The sequence below is a fragment of the Lathamus discolor genome, chromosome 9 (assembly GCF_037157495.1).
Source record: "Lathamus discolor isolate bLatDis1 chromosome 9, bLatDis1.hap1, whole genome shotgun sequence".
NCBI lineage: Eukaryota > Metazoa > Chordata > Aves > Psittaciformes > Psittacidae > Lathamus > Lathamus discolor.
Window position 1 is genome coordinate 8,717,800 of NC_088892.1, and position 20,667 is coordinate 8,738,466.

Below are 20,667 nucleotides of genomic sequence, written 5' to 3' on the forward strand. Positions count from 1 at the left end.
CCTGAAAAAATACTGGAAACAGTAGTTCATCCCTCTTGCTTTATAGCACAAGAAATTGGTCTCAGGAAAAGAGGTAAATTTTTTTCCTGATGGTGTAGAGATGTCTGAGAGTCTCTAAAAATCCCACCTAGGCAGAAATGCAGTAGGTGCTGCAAGACTGAAGGAGTGACCACCTCATGGCGCTTGAAGTGATTCCCAGGAACTTCAAGTTAAGCACTGAGGAGGCAATTAAATAACTTTCAGCAGGGTCCTTGATTTGAGTTGGGTGGTGAAATAGTGATGGGATAAAAGACTTTTTCTTTGCATTCTATCTAACGAACGCATAGTGTCATCTCTGCACAAAAGTTAATGTTACTGTTACAGACATTGGTTATAATATCTATATTATATGCATCTACTGTATAGACATTTGTCTATATATAGATATATACTGTATAGACATTTGGTCATGGTGATATTAGAGAATTGACTTATTTTCTTATCACAGCAACACCACTGGGCTGAAATTTGGCCTAGTTTGAGCAAGGTGCAGCACTATAACAGTATCCAGTAATTTTTGTTGCCAAAATGATGATGGATGTTACCAGGCCTGTGATACTGTTGGGTTTTTTTGATTGATTGTTGGTTTGGTTGTTCCACTTTTTTTCAATATCAAAGAAAACCTCACTGAGAAGAGCATCTTTCCTGTTCTCCCTTAGGTTGTGATGTTGTACTGGACTGGCTGCGAAAGACCTATTGGAGCCGTCAGCTGGGCAATAGCTTGTGTGAAGAAAGTGAGGATGAAGATGAGCAGGAAGAAGCGGAAGAAAATGCAGAGTTGGACGATGAATGGGAGATTCAAGCCCCACAGCGTGAGGCATGTCAGAAACACAAGGAATTCCATGGTAGGCATTCCTAGAACTGGCAGATACAAGGATTAGGTATGCCCTATGCTACAAAAATTGGTTTAAAAGCATAACTTTCTAGCCCTGGCAGTGCATAAAGATGTACCTTCAGCTTAGGTGTTGGGATTCCTTTTTGGGCCTTGCTGGACTTTTGGGGTGACTGACTTTTGTTATTAGCTCACTGAATTTGTAGCATAACATCTTCGGTTGAATATGCGGTATCTTAATCAGTAGCAACAGTTACACTGGGATGGTTTAGGACCAAGCACTGTAAAAATTAGTTGTGGTGACTTGACAGCCACAGTTTTGGTACTGACGCCACTACTGACAAAGAAGGCCGTGGTACTTTTATGGCTCTCAAAACTCTGTAGATTCATAAGCTGAGCAAGAACAGAATAAAGGCAGTTCAGCCAGTTTCAAAATATGGACAGAAATGTGGACAGAAAAATCTCTAGCTGCCAATAGTATTAGAAAACAGCACAGGTAACTTAAGCTGGACATAATCCAAGATACAAAGTGTAAAGCAGTGGGAAAACCTTGATAATTTTTTTCAGTGACTGCTTTTCTATCACCATAAGTCTTTGAACGTAAGATAAGGAGCTTTTCTCAAAGTGGATTTCTAGTTTGAATGACTGGTCTGCAAGTTTGAGCCATGTGAGGCAGCAGACATTACTTCAAATAACAAAACATGACATGTTTATCGGAGTAACTTGCCCAACAGATTACAGCAGACCGATCCAAGGTCCAGAGAGTGTGGGGAAGTGCTGAAGTGCCCCTTATTGCTCCCTGGAAGATCACACTAGGGGACTATAATGATCTTTCTGGCTTTAGGGTCTATGGATTTATTGCAAGTCCTTTCTAGATTCCTTCGTGACAGACTCATACTAGATACAGTAGCTGTGATTCAGAAAATATCAGCTGACTTGTCATGCACTTTGAGAACAATCCAAGCCTAGAGGCAGTACTGAACTTTGGAATGCAGCAGCACTTGCCACTTTTCTTGTCAGAATGTATGTCTGGGCTGCTGTCTTACTTCATTTTGGATGAGATCCAAGCATGTGCTGTTCTATTCTCTCCCTGGCTACCCTAATAAAAAGGAACACCCTGCTGCAGTTGCCAAACGAAAGCAACAGAATGATACAATATATTCTCTGTTTTATTCCAGAGTAATGGAATGGCAGTGGTGTATCAGTCCTACCGTTCAAATGCATCTAGCTGTTATGGGGTGGTGGGCATTCTGAAAGCAGGTGACAATGACACCTGAATGGTGAAGTATTTTGAAAGATGGTGCTATATCAGGTACAGTAAAAGTGGTCCTCAAGTGGAGAAAGGACATTATTAAAGTCCAGTAGAGGTGTGGTTGTTTTGTGAATAGCCACAGTGCTGTTGCAATAGGTTTAAAATGCAAGTGTATGGAATACACATATACATCAGAACATGAACTGCTTATGGGAATAATTTCTTCCTAGAATGATCTATTTAGGGATTTTTGGGGGGCTGTTTGGACTTACTCAACTTGTCTCTTTTTGGCCACTGTTAGGGATAAAATCCTGGACTCCTGGTTCAACCCCATGTGATAAAATTTACGTTGCTGGAAAGGTCTGAAAGCTGTAGGAGCCTTCAGAGTGTTGTCTGAATTAGAATTTATGACTTCATATGACTGATTTTGTCCTTGAGTGTACATTCAGAACTGAGCAGCTTGCTCAGGTACAGAATTCCCTTATTGATCCATTCTCTGTTTAAACTATGTATTTATGTTTATTTCTAGAAAAAGTCAGAGATGCGCTGATATCCTACAAGAATGAGCAGTTTCGGGTAAGTACAGTCACATCATCAGCACTTTCGGCTCTTCTTGTTTCCCACTTGTGGCTATAAGCCTCTTCATTCTTGCCCAGCCTGAAGAACTGATCCTCTTGGCCAGGCCCATATGAAATACCTGAGTGCAGCACAACTAAGTCACTGTGCTAGGAGTTTATTTCATGTAACTGCAGGGATCCCTTTTTTCTCCTTGCTGCATCTTCCCATGGTTAGAATCTGTCCAGAAGCATCAGTGATACAGAAGTGCTATTTGTATCAGTGCTGAGAGGTGGCAGTACACCAGTGACACAGTGCTACCAACCCTTGCCAGGTTGTATATGTGTGCCTAAAGGTAGTGCTGCTGTCCAGTGCGTGGCCCATAGGGGAGTCATGACTGCTGCATGTATGGATGGAGGATTGGTTACTTCCTTGTTCTCTCCTAGTATTGTCATACATGGCTTGCTAAAGTAAAGCTTTGCTGCAGAGAGCAAGCAGTTTGAGCTATGATGGTTTCTAATGCAAACGCTTTGTTCATGTTTATGAAAGATACATAGTTGTTGGAAATCTCAAATTTTGTCCAGGTAGTACTCAGGTTGTTTCTGTTCATCCTGGTGTCTATGGAAATGAAGACCTGTCATTCAGAAGTTATTAGCCTGTGTTTTCAATCTTCCATCATGTATTTTTGCAGTGGCCCAGTGGCTGATTGTATTGGTAGGCTCGAGGTTCTTTATTTGCTTTAGGTCATATGTTAATATTTGATTTGTTATCTAAAGTATCTTTTGCATGCAGTTGTAGCTTTGCATGTAAAGGTTGAGAGAGCAAATCACAGTCCTGAAAATGACACCTTGGTTTTCTAGTCTGATTTTACATTACATTCCTGCCTGGCAGGAAAAACTATTTCTTCTCTCAGTAGCTATTGTCTTCCAGAAAGAATCTGCTGGATAGTTGTTTGTGATGTTAGAAGGAGGTGATGGTAGAACTGCCAGTTGGGTAGCTTGTGAACTTAAGTAGAAGGATGTTGTAGAAGCATGTCTCACCTTGCTGGATAGACTCAGATCAGGTATATATCAAACCAAGAAATCACTAACTTTCAGGGGATTACTAACCTCCAATACTCTTCCGTTCTTGGTACAACCTGGTAGTCTGTTCTGTGTATTGCTCCTACTCATCAGGTGCTGTCAGTCGATGACAGGTTGCCTGTATGGCTGTGTTGACTTGACATTTTCATCTACTGTATGCATAATATGAGTGATGAAACCTTGTCCTGAGTAGGCAATCTCATCTCCATCCAACATGGGGAGTTAATGATGCAAAATGAGTCTGTCCTGGTTTGTGCTGAAGTCAGGGAGAGCAAGGTTTAGAACCAGAATGAGGATGCCAGGACTGTGACTCTTTGGTGCTGCTGCCTTTTTAGTTCAGGACTTTTCCTAGTGCAACATGGCTCATATTAGTTTTTAGTATACCCCTAGGAATTCTGTGAGTTTCTTGAAGTGCTGTTGGTGAAATACATATGACATGTGCATCTTGTCTTCATAGCAATGCCTTTCTGTTTGTCAGTGGAGCATATTTTCTGTTAACACTTGGACTTTTTCCTTCCCTCAGGTTATGCAGACTGCACAGTCTGTTTCAAAGAATCGAGAACAGTGGTCTGATACCTCTTCAGAAGTGGACTGGATTTTGGCTCAGATCAAAGACCTGATGCAAGAGAACAGGTACGTCTCTGATAAGGAACTGAGATGAAAGGTATAGTGCAGAGCTGGGCCTGTAGACCTCTAGATTTCTTCAAAATTGTAAGGCAATACTGGGCCTCTTCTCTGCTTTCTATCCTTTTATTACTACAAGGGCCTCTATGACCCAGTGTGTTGAGACATTATTACTATATAAATTTACGGGAAGATCCTCTCCCACTCTGAGAAATGTAATCAGTGTAACTCTGCAGAGGGGAGAGAATACCATGTTACAGATATGAGCTATAACTCCTGATGTTTTCAGTATAAATACATATATGCCATACAAGCTGCTGATTAGTTTAAGAGGTTATCAGATGTTGTGCCAGAAGAAAACCCTGAGGAAGAAACTTGCACCTTAGTGGCGTTACCCATTAGTTGCTGAGCATGGAGGAATGAGCAAGAAGGCATAAAGATTCTATAATGAGAAACATATCTTGGTAAACATGTGACTTCTATGTTACTTAAACCATATGTTGTTAGCTGGCTGGAAGATACTGGTGGAAGCAAGCCATTGCATCTCTCCCTAGCCATCCTGTGTTAGCCATTATCAGAACACAAATGGACCATGTGCAGCTGCTTTTATATATAAATAGGTATTTGCACCTCACATCAGCTGTGTGGTAGGAGTTGGGGCAGCTTTGTTTTTGAAACCCTTGGAACGGATGGCATATTTGAGAATACAAACACTTGGAATACCCATCTGGTTCCCAGGGCTCTGCAATGCTTCTTTACTGCTAGCACAAAACCATACTAATGTTTTTCCCTTTAAGTAACCTCAAAATCTATCTTAAGCATGTCACACTAGATATATTTCATGAGTGATTCTTAGAAGAACTCGTTAGGCTGAATTCACTGTCTCAACAGTGCCAAAACTATTAGAATGGACAGCAAGTGAGTGGGGTGGATTGTTGATTAAACCTTTGTTACTGTGCTGGCTTTGGCACTGTACTGGCTGGAGGGCAGGTATGTAGGGAAGGGAATGTTCCCTTAAGCACAGGCTTTAAAGAAGAGAGGAAGCTGGTTTCTATGACTAGAAGACTGTATTTTTTTGCCTTGTGGGATTTGTTTCTGTTGGCTGTTTCATGGTTTCCTGAGTGACTCCTAATGATCAGGTGACTTCATGAAAATAGCTGCTCTGATGTGCAGGGAAATCCCCCACTTGCAGCAGCCAGGGATGGGGGACTGTTTCACAACTCACAGCTTGCACAACTAGCAGAGAACCAAACCCTTCAGTAGTGATGCTACTGCAGAGAGATTTTGCAGTTGCATTTAACTCCCTGGTGTAGTCATTGTTCAGAGGGACTTTTGGCAAGAATGTTCTTATTTATAGACCTGTGTATGTGTGTTATTTGCAGTAAGTGCTGATTCCCCAGTTCCAGACTTTAGATCCAAGTCGTGCTTGGATGTTTAGGTTTGGAACTGACCCTTACTGGAGAAGACAAATTTTCTCATCCATTCCGTACCAAAGTGTGCCACATTTGACATGGGTACTACCATTCCAAATCCAGTGAGTCTGATACCAAAAGCAGTTGTTTCTGTGGAATTTATTCAGTGTTTGAAAATGGCCACCTTGATTTTCATTCTGAGGAGTATTTAGTTTAGTGCTGGATCTTTGCACAGAAAGAGAAGCTCTCAAACTTCTTTCAGAACTGATGCAAGTGGTGTTTTGATATGTAAAGGAGTAGGTGGCATTAATAAGACTTTCTGATTGCTCTAGGGAGACAGTGGCTGAAGCTCTTCTCAGTGATGGCTTTCTCATCCCAAAGATAGATTGTCTGAAGATGCTAAATATCAAGTATGAAGGTTAGTGTCTTGGCACCACAAGTAAAAGGTGAATAGCTGGTGTTATGTCCAAGTGTGTTCTTTTGTTTTCCTCATTATGTTGAAATCTGCAGTTTACTGCATATTTTTCATATATCTGGGTCTTTAAGAATCTTTTGAACTGTTCTCCAGACCCCACTATGTACATGCCATAAATCTCTTGCCATGGAAGAATGAATGCTGCTGGGCCACAGCATCTTTTGAAGCTTTCATCTCTGCCCTTATCTGCAGTAGTTACTGATTTCCTGAATTCCCACAAGTTTTTCTACATTGAAGTTTTGAAGCAAATCTGATTTTTTTTTGTTTTTTTTTTTTTTTTTTTGCCCATGTTTGAAGTTCGTGGGTTTTCGGCAAGAAAATCAGATGCCTAAAAATGAAAATTAATAACATGTCTATTGCTCTGGCACCTCATGTAAATACCATCCAAAGAAGTTTCCAAGGAAGATCCTCAAATTGCTGTGACTATATTACAGTAGTAAAAATATAGGAACTTTCTGATTCTGTGTTTCTTTGCTCGATGTGCCTTCTCTTTGTGTATCATTAGACAGAATAGTTCTTTGCTGTGTGTGAAGTTACCTGTTTTGCTAATCCCTTCCCAGTTTCAGATTGATTTTCCTGTGCCTTACCATGCGATTAGATCGGGCCTTGTAGTTTTTGCTTTCACTGAGCTGTTGTGTTACCAATTTGGTGCTTATTTTACTTCCCTGGCATAAGAAAATGATAGCTTCAGGTTGAGTGAGGATCCCAGGACGTACCCTGGACCCAGTGATCTCAGAACAAGCTACTTTAGTTTGGAGCAAGTGTTACACCTGTGGTTTATTTTTGCTTCTTATTGCAGCAAATAAGGAGTTATGGCAGTTCAAAATTCCTCAGACGTTTTACTGCTTTTGGCAGCCTTTGCTGACAGGCCTCCTCTCCCGAAGTTTTACACAGATCCTAATAGAGAAAATGTTTATGGAGCTGAAGGAATGTTCTGACTCTTCAGAACTCCGGCCTCAGTTCTTAATCAGCTGGATATCTGAGATGCTGACTGGCATTGCCAAAGTAAACGCCGGTGAGTATGTCTGGAATGTCTATGTACATGTAAGAGACTCTTCTCTACTATTGTGAAAACTAGGAGAGTGGTGCGACCTTTAGCTGGGAAGTGTAATAACCTAACTATTACAGTTTGTTATGTGAACGTAGAGCTTTTCTTCTTGCATTTCTTGCGCTTTTCAACCGGCAGCTTATGTATGTCATGTACTTCTGAGCCAAGAATTGGAATTTAGTGGCAGCTTTGCTGCAGCCTCCTCAAGACAGGAAAAGCCAATCTCTCCCATGAAGGATCAGGCCCTGAAGTGTTGTTTTTTCCAGGTACTGGTACAGTACTTCACAAACACATTTTATGGCTTTCTTGTCTGGGATGGCATGCACAGAACTGGGTTGGGAATGTCTGTACCTCACTGTGGTCATGTCTTGTGGAGCTAATCTAGCTGTCCATGCATTGGCAAGTCACTTGTAACAACCTTGATGTATTTGGTCAGTACATTTTGGAGTTGAATTGGAATGCCAGCTAGTTTGAGGATGAGTGTTTCAGTAACAATGCAAAGGGTGAAGGACATACTTCTAATGAGTTTTGAGCACCTTGTTGTTTTCTTTATCTTTTTTGAAGGGAAGAAAAGACAGCACTGTAACAAACAGGTGGCGGTGAAGGAGCTGTTCCTTCATAAAGTTCCTTTGCAGTGGATAAGACTGACTGACAATTGCTTGGAAGCTCCCTGCTGGGCAACCCCACACCTTCTTCAGCTGTAAGTTTGACCCTGTGACAGCAAGCAGTGCTCTGTTGGCCACCTCTGTTGGCACATCTTTGGCCACCTCCCTTGAGATATGCTGAGTTACAGCTGTGTTCCCTTCCCTCCCTTTGCATCTAGTAGAAATTGTAGTAGGTGCATATAAAGCCTGGTTTGTTGCTGCTCATCTCCTCATTGATTCTACAAAGAGAAGAAGGAGGAGAATTTATTTAGAAGGACTGCACTTTCAAAATGCAAGTGGAGATTACCTGTGGGGGTATTAACAGAAGCAGCCTGGTCAGAAGAAAGTGGCTTGGTAGTAGAAATGTGACTGCATATACAGGTGATACAAATTTAGCACAGGTGGTAACTACTCCACATGAAAACAGCAAAACAGGAATTCAATTTGAAGTATCCCAAGTCCTTAATTTTAATTACAAAGAATGAGTATTCCAGCATCTACCCACCAGGGAACAGTCAGCTTTTGCCTCTTAAAGGAGATGTATCGAATAAGCTGTCCTGGAGGACACTCACACTTAAAAGCCTGCTCAGCTTGATAGATCTTCATCTGGAATCTTCTTTTCTTTTAAGGCTTTTACATTGCCCTTTTCCTTTCTAGGATCCTTACAATCATGAGACCTCGTTTGCCACGTTCTTCACGGAAGAACCTTCTCTACCTCGCTTCCATTTACACAGAAGGAGGTGGGCCTTTGTCCAGCCCAGGCCTCTCTTCAGATGGCAGCGAACAGCCAATTTACACTATAGAGAGCTTACAGTGGAAGACCAGGCAAGAAAACCAGGTTAAGAATCCAGGTCAGACTACAGAGAAACAAGATGATGTGCTGGAGAGAGAAAACAGTGTAGAGGAGGTGGAGGAGGAGGAAGAAGAGATGGTGACTGAAACAAATCCTTTGGAAGGACTTGCTCATTCTGGTAACATGGTGGCTATTGCTGAGAAAAGGGCAGCACTGCAAGGCTCTGCTTGGCAGATCACTGCAGGTAAGAAATGACTTTGTAAGACAGTCTTTGTCACTGGCAGATATTAATCGAAATGCAAAAGCAGCTCAGCCCTCTGGGCCTGGCCAGAGTTGAAGCGTGCTTCAAAATCATCAAAATGCCAAACCACTGAAACCTGTGGTTTTTCTGGTCTTCTGTGTATGTGCAGGAGTCAGCTCTTAAAGGTGTACAATACTGTGAGCGCTGTTTCCAGGAGCAGGTTGTTGCTGCCTCATTACATTCTTTATCAGGCTTTTCCAAACTGTTAAAAATGCCAATGTATCCAATTGATGGAGCAGCATATGTGCAGCTGTGAATGGCAAAAACATCTGGATGTTTCTTGGAATTCTGTTGTCAGACTTGGAGGGGTAGTTGAAAGCACAGTTTGGCTGTGCTGGAAAGCACCAGTTATATGTTCGTAAGTTCCATGCTGCAGGAAAACTGCAGTTACTACATGGTGGCAAGCAAAAGAAAGGAGCAAGGGAAGTTTTTAGGCGGAATAAACAGTATATCTGGTGTTTTGTTAGCATTATTTTGGTAGCTGTACTTTCTCTTTGTGATGAAGGGTTCTGTAGCTAAGAAGATTTTTGGATGAGTGATTTATGGAGGGATTTGAAGACAGGAAGTGAAAGTTGGTGGAGAGGAGTTGGAGGCAAAGTGGTATTAAAAGGAAGAAGAAAAACAGCCATTAGAAGTCAATGAACTCTTGTACCCCGCTCGCTGCTGTGAACAGCTTTATAGAGCTGGACTTTTGAGAACAGAAGTGAAATTGTCCTCTGCTTCAGTGACTTTGGTTCAGATGAAGCAAAGCTTTCACCGAAGGAACATGCATTGTATCCTGAGCCACCCGGGTTTGGGGCAGATTCTGTTTTTGTAGCTGGTTGTGGGTAAACTTAATTCCTGTTTGAATAACATTTGTGTGGCTAAACAGATCCTTAAACAATTTGGAACTGCAGCCAGTAGGTATGTACAAACCCATGCCAACATGTGGTAGATGAGCTAGGTTGTTCCCCAACGAGAAGACTTAGCCTGTTAAATATGTATATAATGGTAATTTGCCTTACAGCTGCATTGGATGCTACCTAATTCTATTTCTGCCCTTTTAAATTGTAAAATTACAATACTTAGAAAGCACTATCCTAGGTGGTGTTCTAGTAAGTTCTACTCTTGTTCTGTTAAATGCCCAAGAATGCTATAAAAGCAGAAATGGATAAATCTGCTGGTTCTTTAGGGCAGTGCTTGAGGTTTTTGAGCAGATACCAGGTACACAAAACAAATCAGTTTCAGGCAAAAAGAAGGAAACGGGCAAATTGTGCGTATTTAGTAGGGATCTCAAATACTCTGTGTAATTATTGCTGTTTCTCTGGAGTGGAGTGGCCTCACTTGTGAAGGCTTCTGTCTGCTGGTCTTCGCTGAGCTGCTGGTAAGCATTAAGTACTAAATGTTCTGACATCAACAAAGCACATAGGCTTAAGAGATGCTATTGTCACAATAGTGGCACAAAATCATCTGTATCTTTTATTTAGTTCATTGTGAAATAAGAATTAAATTTAATGGGGGATTTCCCTGTTGAAATTCTGGCACTGCAATGTAAAGGGATGGACTCACTGACATTTATCCGTTGTGGTGGAAGGCTTCCCACTGTGCACTTGCCGGCCCCCATTGGAAGACAGATGTAACAAATGTGAAGTCATGGAGAGGAAACAGCAATAGGTGCTTGTAAAAACAAATAGCAGAATTCCCAAGATGTTGTCGTGTTCTTATGAAGCAGAGTTTTTGCTGGGTACCTGAGATTGTTCCTTTTTGCTGAGTGGCCGGGTTGAATGAGACAGCCTCTGTGGACTTAGGGGGACCTTGTTCTTTGAAAGTGTCTCCGGGGAGCTCAGACTTCCTGTTCATGTTCTGTTTTTATCCAGATGAAGTTCGATGGCAAGACTTTCCGCTTGGGAAACTCCCAGGTCAGACAGATGACCCTGATGGTCTCATGTTGGATAATTATTCCATGATGTCCCTGCTTGACCAGCCAGTGAGAGATGAGTGGAAGTCTCTCAATACAAAGTGAGTAATAGTGCGGGCAGGACTTTGCCCCTGAACCATGAAATACATTTGTCTCTGCCCTGTACTATATAACATGAAAAAGTAAGGATGAGATTTCCTTTTCACTTCTGTTTAACCAAATAGTTCGACCCAAAGATCTGCTGCTATCTCTAGCATCTACTAACTGCACTGCTCATGGGCTTTTCAGGAGATGTGTGTTTGGAAGGCCCTGCACAGTGCTGGTGTAACAGCATAACAGTCTGCTCTTGAGACTGTGCTGACAACAGTCAGTGTTGTCTGATGCTAGTCTGACAGTAAGATACAGTCTGCTGATCCCTTAGAAGTACTAGTGTGGAAGTGCAGGATTTTTAAAGCAAGCTACTGAGCTGGTGCAGAGTGTGCCTGGTGATACGCTGGGAAGAATAATGGGAAGAACTGTTGCCTTACAATTAAAGCCATCAGGGCTAGGAGCCTTGGAAGTCATTTAGCCTCTCCCAGTGTCAGTTTTCCCACACTAGCTAATCTTGTGTAGGAAGGAGGAGTCATTGTAAAACGCACAGTGGTTTGCTGAAGCACTCTGAGGTGCATTAATGGGAAAGCCTAAAGGTGAGGAGAGAAGATAGCCACAGAAAGTGGTCGACTGCAGATTGCTTTTGTAACACCTGAGGGAGGAATTGGTTGTACATAACTGGGGTGGTAAATATCTGAGAGTTTCACATCAGTGAATGCAAACATATCTCTTCTATGTATGCTTGAAATGGGGACTATAATGTGCATGCTGAGTAAGGTCTGTGTCACTGCAGTCCCAGTTATTCATCCTGGGATGAATAGCATGAGATAAAGTCCCTTCTCCTCACCATTCCCCATCACAACAGGAAACTCTCCCTGCTTGTTTGTACTGCATACTGCACTGACAGTATGCTTGCATTGTTGATGGGCACAGACAGAAGATTGCTGTGACAACTCACCAGTATCATAGGAAGTTACTTCATGAAGCCCTCACAGTCATCCTTCGAAGCTGAAAGAATATACACAAGGGTTACCTCTCTGCATTTGTCTCCATCTTTTCATGTCACCAAGTCTGAGAACTGCTATTTGCAATTGCTGCTGTTCTCATTCCTTTCAGGGAATGTGTTTTTGTTTTGCCCTCCTTGGGTCTTTTGCGCTATCTGAAAGTTAAGTGCAGTGGCGTAATTGGCAATCAGAAATGTGCTTTCCACGATACCCTTTGAGGAAGCCATCATATAATCTTACCATCTTCACTCCTATTCTCTTTAAAATAAACCATTGCAGGGATTACGAGAAACTGCTGTTTAGCAGTTTGGAAGTTACTAGCACAGCCTCAGCAGGCTTGAAAGCTGTTTCTGTTCATTGGGGCTTTGATCCTCAGCCACACTATGTTGGCATTGCCCAGTGACCTTTTCAGAGCTGCAGGTATTAATTTCAGCTGCAGATCTTGCCTCAGTGAATCTTGCCTCCAGATTGTCATGGAAATAACAGTAGCATTCTATATAGCTTTAGTTAGGTCACTTCTGCTGCTAAATGAAGCTTGTCCAGTTAAACCATCCCACTGAAGACATTTTAATAGGGTAATTTCAGGCTTTGAAGTCAAAGAAACTCAAATGGTGTAAGCTGTCAAATGAGTATCATCGCATACACAACAGGAGATGGGCTTATATGTATTTTAATCCAAGGAACACTTCAGAGTATAAATGAATGGCAATTGTTTTCTTAAACACTCCATAGGGTGACTTATCAGTGATTCTTTCCCTGTAGTTGATGGGCCAAATCTAGTAGCTTCTACAAAATGTGAGTAACAGTGACAGTCATGCAGCCTGGGATGCTGCATTGGGAAGAGCTCCAGTACACACTCATATTTTCACATATTCAGAGTTGTCTTCAGATTTCAGTTTCAAACCTTCCAACAAAGGAGGTTTCCGTTCTTCTCCATCCTCTTGGGCATCCTCCCCCGGACCAGTCTGCTCTTTGGTCGGTTCAGGCCTGCTGAGATGTTATTGTCTGTGCTTGATTCATCCAATCAGAATGTAAAATCAGCATCTCAGAGATTGCTGGGTAATCAGAAGGAAACTGTCCTTTACTGCTGCTGCTTGTGATGGTCCAAACATTTAATGAAGTCCTTAGTTCCAACACTTTGACAAGAGGCAGGACCAAACCTGGTCTCTTAATATCAAGAAGATAAACGAGTTGCCCTTTTCGAGTTCCAAATGATGTTAATCACTGGTAGGACCTATGCTTTGAGTGCTGCAGGAATTTCCTCTCAGACTGTGAAGAGAACAGCTCACCATTCATCTTCTAATAGTTGATCCTCCCAAAAAGAAGAGGAAAACTATACTAGATGCAAACCCCCCTTTTGATTCAGCCAAAGAGCCCATTGGTGTCAGCCAGCCGTGAATCATGGTTCTTGCAACATGTTCCAGGTTGGGAATAAGGCAGATCCTGGAATTTGCATATCTGCTTCTGATCTGCAGAGCCCTGGCACTCTCACTGTAGTCACAAGAGACAGAATACTTGATCTCAGAGACTTCAAACAGAAAGCCGTTTGACTTGATGCTCAGGTGGGTGAGATCACTGATAAGGAGCTGCAGCAGAACTCTAATTGTCTGCAGTAATCAGTACCCCTGGCTTCTGGCCAGGCTCTGACAGGAGCTGGTGGGAGTTGTCTTAATCTGATCCTCCTTGGCTCAGTTCATTTTTTCTGAGCACGATAGCTGGAATCATCATTACGGGGGCTGTAATGAGTGCATGTGGAGTAGTGTGATTCACTGCTCGGGCTTGTTTGTAAGCTGCTCCTTGAAACCAGCTGTAGCGTGCGCCCTTTCTGACTTGTGCTGTAGGCTTCAGGTGTTCTGACATCCCAGTGTGTTTCTTGAAGTGGTTCTAGACTAGCAGGAGTTAGAAATCACCTCATGACTCCAGGTTCGGCTCTACAAGCGAAGGAATTCCTCTACATAGAAACTTTATAACCTACCACTGATGTGGATGTTAAAGGAGATTGGCCGTACTAAAATCTGCTGTCTCAATATCCACAGCACTCAATTTTTTAATAAAAAATCCACTAAAATTAGTAATAAAGTAGGTATTTTGTAAATCTGCTATTGACATCAACAAGATCTCTGCTAGTTTCAGCAGTGAAGTCACTGCCAGTATTTAAATGTGATTACTTTCAGCTTGACTTTGGCTTTGGAAACATCCGTTAGATAAAATTTAGACTAGAATTAAGAACAGAAAATTGTGTTGAATTATCATGGAGTGTAACTCTTCTCATGTGCATCGCTGCTCCATTCCAAGTAATGGGCTACCATAGAATAGCCCAGGCTGGAAAGGACCTCAGAAGGTCATCTGGTCCAACCTTCTGTGGAAAAGGGAGCCTGGGTGAGACTATACAAACAGTCCCTGCCAAACTGCATTTATTTGATAGGCTCAGCTCAATAGAGGAGGGGTAGTGCAAAAGAGCCCCAGAAGAGGGGATAAAAGCCACCAGGCTTGCTTGTTTCTGGATTCCTGAGGAATGTGAGTATTTACTGAGTGCAAATGGAAAGCAGATCCTATTGCTGTGGTGCTGCCCAGTTTTTGCAGCTGATGTGCTTGCCTATGTTTTATCCTTGCTGCTTTTATTCCACACATTGTGGTAGCAGCAGCAGTTCAGGATGGTTGGTAATCTGTGTCTGTTTCTATTGCCTCTAATCCTCTGGTTGCAGGTGGTTGAGGGGATGATCTGGTTGTTCTGTTGTCTCCCAGCCACAGCTGCTTTGTCTCTTTCCCCCCCCACTATAGCAGCGGTGGTTCTGCTGCAGCTTCCAGCCTCTGTGGGGTGAGAGTGAGGAGGTGGCTGTTTGTTTTGCTGAGTACAAGTGCCAGCAGTGGCAATATGCTTCTGTACTCTCACAGGGAAGGTGAAGAATTGAGATTTATCACCATGACAACGTTCTCCTGTGTCCCAAATTCCTCAGAAGTCTGTGCCATCAGTATACTGCTGGCTGCTCCTGCAGCTGGCAGAGCACCTTGCAGTTTCTGTTGCTTTTCATTAGCAAGGTAATTAAGTGTGTTCTCATTGCTTTTACTTTGGTTTTGACTGCTTTCATCTAATTCCCACTTTGTCTTTTTTTCCTACCACTGCTACAAGTTGTGCGTGCTTACCTCTTGTAAGAAAGGCTCAGCTGTGGATTCTGGCAGCTGACCTGAAGATGTTTTCTAGATAGCGTTTCCAGCGTGTTTTGCTCTTGTTCCAACATGAAAAAGTCCTCTGTGCTCCATCGTAGTTCCTAACAACTGGAAAGCAGAACCATGAAGCAGCAACCACTGGGTGCACTCGTCCTGCTGCTCCTTCAGTGTTTTGTTCCTTTCCCCTCCTTACCAAACGCTGACACGTGCAGTTGTGTTTGCGGTATGTACTTGTTGCAGTGAGTTGTGCAAAGCGGTTCAAATCTCAGCAGTTTTACAGCACTGGCAAGCAGTGACTGAGTGTTACAGTTAAATGGTGACTTGGTGAAGCTTCCAGTCTGTCCCTGACTTGATATCCCCTCTTGTGACTTCAGAATCAATGGGATCTGATTCTTTGGGTTTAGAGGGCATAAAGGGTAATAGCAAAGAGCTTTGGGAGGTAAAACGTGTTAGTATTTTTGCAAATCCATTAAAGTGGGCAAGATTTTTGCTGTTCCAAAACTTACACTTCAAGCACAAAGCATCAGTGACATTAACATGGAAGCTGGACCTGTGGTTCTGGGAGTTAGGATGTCTGTGAAGGTACTTTGAGATCCTTGCCTGAATAGTCTGCAAAGCCACATACTTAAAAGGGTCTCAAGAAAATAAACCAAGCACAAAACAAACGCCCACATATCAACAAGTGCATCTGAACACAAGGCTGACCTTTAGCTCAGCAAGTTTGTGATTCAGAAGCTGCTGGCAGGTGGGAGGGTAATTGGGAACACTGTTCCGTGCTTGTGTGCTTGCTCACGCATCTGCTTTTGAACATAGCTGGGGACAGGCAACTCAGACCTTTGATCTCAGCTAGTGCAGATGCTTTTACCTGCTAGAACTGATGTGGAGCTCAATCTGGGCCATAGCAGCGTGATGCACACGCTGGGAGATCTCCTGGGCTCATCCTCCCTTCTCCCTGAATGTTAGCAGTTAGGAAATACGCATGGCTGGTTGTTTAAAAGGCCTCTTCCCCATGGCAAATGTGAGGGGCATTTTTCTCCCCTCCATGCTGTAAAAAGCATTGGAAAGTCAGATTTTTGCTTAGTCATAAACTGTTCTTTGGAATGCTCAGTGGTTTTCTAATGGTGAACCATAAGTTATCCATCCTTCAAGTAACGTACTCTAGGTTTTACTTTCTAGGACTTGTTTAGGATTCCATTGCTTGCAATAGATCAGAAATAAGCGATCCTTGCTTCTGTACATCTGAAAAGCAGCAGCAAGTCAGACAGAACAGACATGGCTATGGGAGACAGGTCAGCCTGGCTGTACAGAGAAGAAGAGCAAATAAGTTGCTATAGGATAAAACCCCCTGTCTTGTCAGCCAGCTGAAGGTTTTCCAGGAAGGCTCCAGGCTTAGCTGGAGTATAGACATTTCAAGGAATTTCTGCTCTGTACCGTACTTGTGGAACTGCTAAAGATGCTTGTCATTCCAAGGTTCTTGCCTCTGCTATGGGTTATCTTCAGGAAGCAGTGCACTCTGTGCTGTAGTACTTGCCTACACTCTTGACTCTGGTCCCTATCTCGACTTGGAGAATAAGCTGCTGGTAACCAGAAGAGAAATGTTTGGCATCAACAGCTCCTCTGTTCCTGAAAGAGACGAAACCTACTTTGCATTATGAATTCTTGCTTACATGTGCCAAAACACTCCTCTTGGTATCTGCAAATGAATAGCTTGGAAGGACCTGTTTTCTCCACTTCCTTTGGTGCTTTTCATTGTAGGTAACAGTTATTTGGTGCTTGCAGGGACATGAAAAGAGATGTGGTGACATTAAGGAATTAATGACAGAGTGGGTGGCGTGGATTGATTGTTTGCAGTTTTATGGTTAGGGGGAAGCTGCCATTTCATTTTATAGTGCACAATTGTAGAGTGCCCTGGAGAGAATGAGACCTTTTCTGCAATGCCTGTCCTGGGGGCAAGGATTGAGTTTCTGTGGCGATGCTTTGCAGAGAGGCTTATACTGATGGTGCTGGGGAGCCAGCGTCAGTGACAACAATTACACAACCCGGTTAGAAACCTTGCTTTAAAAACAGTGAATGTCTCACAGTTGAGGCTGAGGGTATCGTTCACTTCCTACCTTCAGTGTTCTCTTCGTACACCATGGAAATAAGAGGGAAGGTGATGTGCACGATGCCGCTAACTTACCGAAGAAATAGTGTGAGAGCTGATTTCTGCTGCAGTGCAGTGCAGTGCCTCATGCTTATGTTGCAGAAGCCGAGTCCCCACTAACTGCTGCATTGCAGACCTGCACGGAGCGTGTTGCCTGTTCTGTGTAGCACAGAATCACTTGTACTTCTTGAACTCCTACTGCAGAGAAAACCAAAGCAATTCACAAAGCAGGTGCATGAGGAATTGTTTTGCTAACCCTAAAGTTCAGCCACTTCTTGGGTGGAAAATGGTAGCAGCTAAAACAAGCACAGCATAAGGGAGCTGGAAAAGTAGCATCCTGGGAGCCTGAAATAGTGAAGGTCACGGGGATTTCTGCTCACTGTGAGCTGGGGTGTTTTCATCTTGTCTTGACAATAGTCTTTCTCATAGATTGCTGCGTGCCTTCGTATGTTCATATGGAACAACTGCGGCACATAGTCGATGGTGAAATTGCCGTCGAGGTCTGTGATGCTTCTATGCATCTGTAAATGCTTCTAGGAATCTGTAAATTGTCTTGAAATTTGCTTTAATCAGAACTTGCCGCTGTCATCTCTGACACAGCCTCATTTGAAGTAATACCAGTGACAAGATTTGTAACTGCTCTTACGTGATTCTCATGCAAGTTACCAGACTTTGTTGTCCAGGAGGTGCCTCAAAAGAAGCTGAGGTTTGCTTCAGTCATAGAATTATACAATCATAGAATGGTCAGGGATGGAAAGGACCTTAAGATCATCCGGTTCCAACCCCCTGCCATGAGCAGGGACACCTCTCACTAAACCATGTCACCCAAGCCTCCATACCAGGCCTCCTGTTCATGCCTTGTTGGCTTCTGTGCTGCATGTGTTTGTGGCACAAATGTACTGCTTTCAGAGGTTTTGGCTTTGTTTTAACATAAGTTCCTGTGATGCTTGGGATGCTTTGGGAAAGCTTTCAGTTCTTCCTCCCTGGTCCCAAAAGATGCTGTTTCGTGTTCTTTAGTGTGTGCTCTGTGTGTGTTGTCAGAGTTTGCTGTGCCAGCCTCTGATGCTTTGAGTAGCTGCTGTCATCCTCAAGCAGAGGTTAGGTTCTGTGATAAGCCCCAAATGTGCTTTCTCTTTCCTCCCAGTGTCAGTTTTACCTGCCCACAGGAGCAGATTTGGCAGGTAGTGACCACTTGGAGTTTCCTGAGGGTGGAGCTGCTGCCATGCACTTGCTGTGGGGATCGCATCCATCTGACTTTTCAGAAATGGGATTCATCATTTAAAGGTCATGCATAATGACTGGATTTGGTTGTCCTAAGGATGAGATGCAGAAGCGGATAGGTGAGAGGGATGGCTAACATGTACTGAAGGGTGAAGACTGATTAGGCAGGGAATGGATTCTAACCCTGGAAGATGGTAAGTTGCAGCTGGCAGTGCATGAGTTCTCCTTAGGCATAAGGAATAGAGAAGGTGGAAAAACATGCACAAGGCAACCAGGTTTTCCCTTTTTCTCCTTCACCAGGTTTCAAGTGGATCCTTTAAAGATTTGGTTTATTGATAAAGTTTAGTTTTCACCTTCATCATTCGCATAAAATGAATCAAAACGACAAAGCAAACCCTTCCCTGACCTACTCAGCAAGGTGGCAGTGACTGAAGTTCCTTCGCACTGTGAAGCTTTGGAGAGGGATAAGTTTACAGGTGTTCTGCAGCTGTCCTTTGAGCCTTGTGTTTGACAGTGCCTGATGCCTGGGAACACTGCGAAATCTCACTGTTCCTCTGTGTGCTGTGGTGGGGCATCTCCTGGGGCTCAGCCCTAAGCGGGTCACTTCTGCAGTGAAAAGGGATTTTACGCCTGTCTGAGTGAGATACCTTCCAAACTTAGACATTACACAGCGTGCCGTGGTGTCACCAAACAACTGCCTTTCCAGTCTGTAAGAGCCGTAGTTCCTGCGACCTCTCTGTAAAGCCACAGGAACGGCAAGCTGCCACGTGCAGTGCGTGCTGGCGTTGCAGTGCTTGTGACACTCCTCACGTGGACCACTCGCTGGTGGGCTCGTGTGCCGGCCGCAGGGGACAGATGAAGGGTCAGATGCAAGCTGCTGCGTGGTTAGTGCTGAAGTCACGTCTCCCTCACCACCGTCAGTAGCTGGTGTAACCTGTGCTTTGGTACCTTTGGCACCTTGGGACTGTTGCCTCTCTTCACCAAACCAATTAAAAAGGAAGGCCGTTCCAGCAGGCAAATATTCAGAGCTCGAACGAGAACTGATGTTTCGTTTTGGAAACGGAAGTTGTTAATAAGTTTAAAGTGCCACCAAACACTGGTGACGCGAGCTTATAAATCAGCTCAGTGCTCATGTGCTTTATTTCTGTTCCTCTCGCAGCTCTGCAGAACTGAACGTTCCTGTGACAGGAGGATTGTTATGGACCCAGAGTGACTTCCATAAAATCAAAAGTGGCCTTCAGCTTTTCTGAGACAGCAGCGTGCTCTGGGGCTTCCAGGATTGCACAAGACAAGTGGCACGGGAGGACTGGTGATGGTGATGGCGAAACGGCTGCTCCAGGATGGGTGCTTTGGTGAAGGTTTACTGATATTTACCGTGTAAAATCAGTACCTTCTGAAGGAGGTGTTTTAAGTTCCATGTGTGGTAACCATTGTCTTGCTTAACCGCTGTCCTGAACCGTTAGCTTTAGTTGATGTTTGCCAGATACAGAGTTCTTCAGAATCCCTCAGTGTTCCCTAATGTTTTTCATGGTTAATAAATGCAGGCACCTGAAGGCAAAACTTCCTGCTGAATCCTGGTTTTCCGTTTCCACTCAGGTATTCTGCATTGGCCTCATTAGCCACACTATTGAGCCCGTCCTAGTTCAGTGATGCTGATACCGTCCTCTATGAGTGTGCATGATTTTGCCAGGGCAAGACTGTGCTCCAGCTTTCATGTAGCCAGGATGTCCCATGAAGCTGCAGGGGTCAGGTCTGGGATGCACTGGAGAGCTGAAGTATCTTTGAGTATTGTGTTCTCCTCACCCTTTTTCCCCAGTGACAGTCTCGAGGCCTCTCCTGCCTCTTTAATGACACTTTTCTGCTTGATGTCATTTCTGGTCAGGATTCTGTCGAGGCTGGTACCTAATCCCGTGGTCTTTGCTGAGAGCTGCCGTGAGCACTGCAGGGATGGGCTCAAGTGCTGTGTTGGGAAGTTGGTCAGCAAGAGGACTTCCAGCTGGTTTTTCTTTACCTGTATTCAAGGGCTCGGAACCTGGAGGCATCTGTAATTACCTGTCCAAAAAACTGGAGTTTTAAGCATGTATTTA

At 43.5% G+C, this 20,667-nt stretch overlaps 1 protein-coding gene across 2 annotated transcripts in view; it reads left to right on the forward strand.

Annotated features, from left to right (window-relative positions):
* The window catches only part of LAS1L (LAS1 like ribosome biogenesis factor), a 22,688-nt gene extending 2,548 nt beyond the window's left edge, over positions 1–20,140 (forward strand). Inside the window, exons 5-13 of one of the 2 annotated variants that reach the window (XM_065689743.1) lie at positions 699–884; positions 2,653–2,699; positions 4,284–4,393; positions 6,129–6,214; positions 7,071–7,286; positions 7,884–8,019; positions 8,621–9,000; positions 10,914–11,055; positions 18,881–19,733. In XM_065689743.1, coding sequence (XP_065545815.1) covers positions 699–884; positions 2,653–2,699; positions 4,284–4,393; positions 6,129–6,214; positions 7,071–7,286; positions 7,884–8,019; positions 8,621–9,000; positions 10,914–11,055; positions 18,881–18,926 — 1,349 coding nt within the window. In that variant the 3' untranslated portion in view covers positions 18,927–19,733. The other variant, XM_065689742.1, reaches the window with a different exon arrangement.
* Positions 20,141–20,667: the final 527 nt, after the last annotated feature.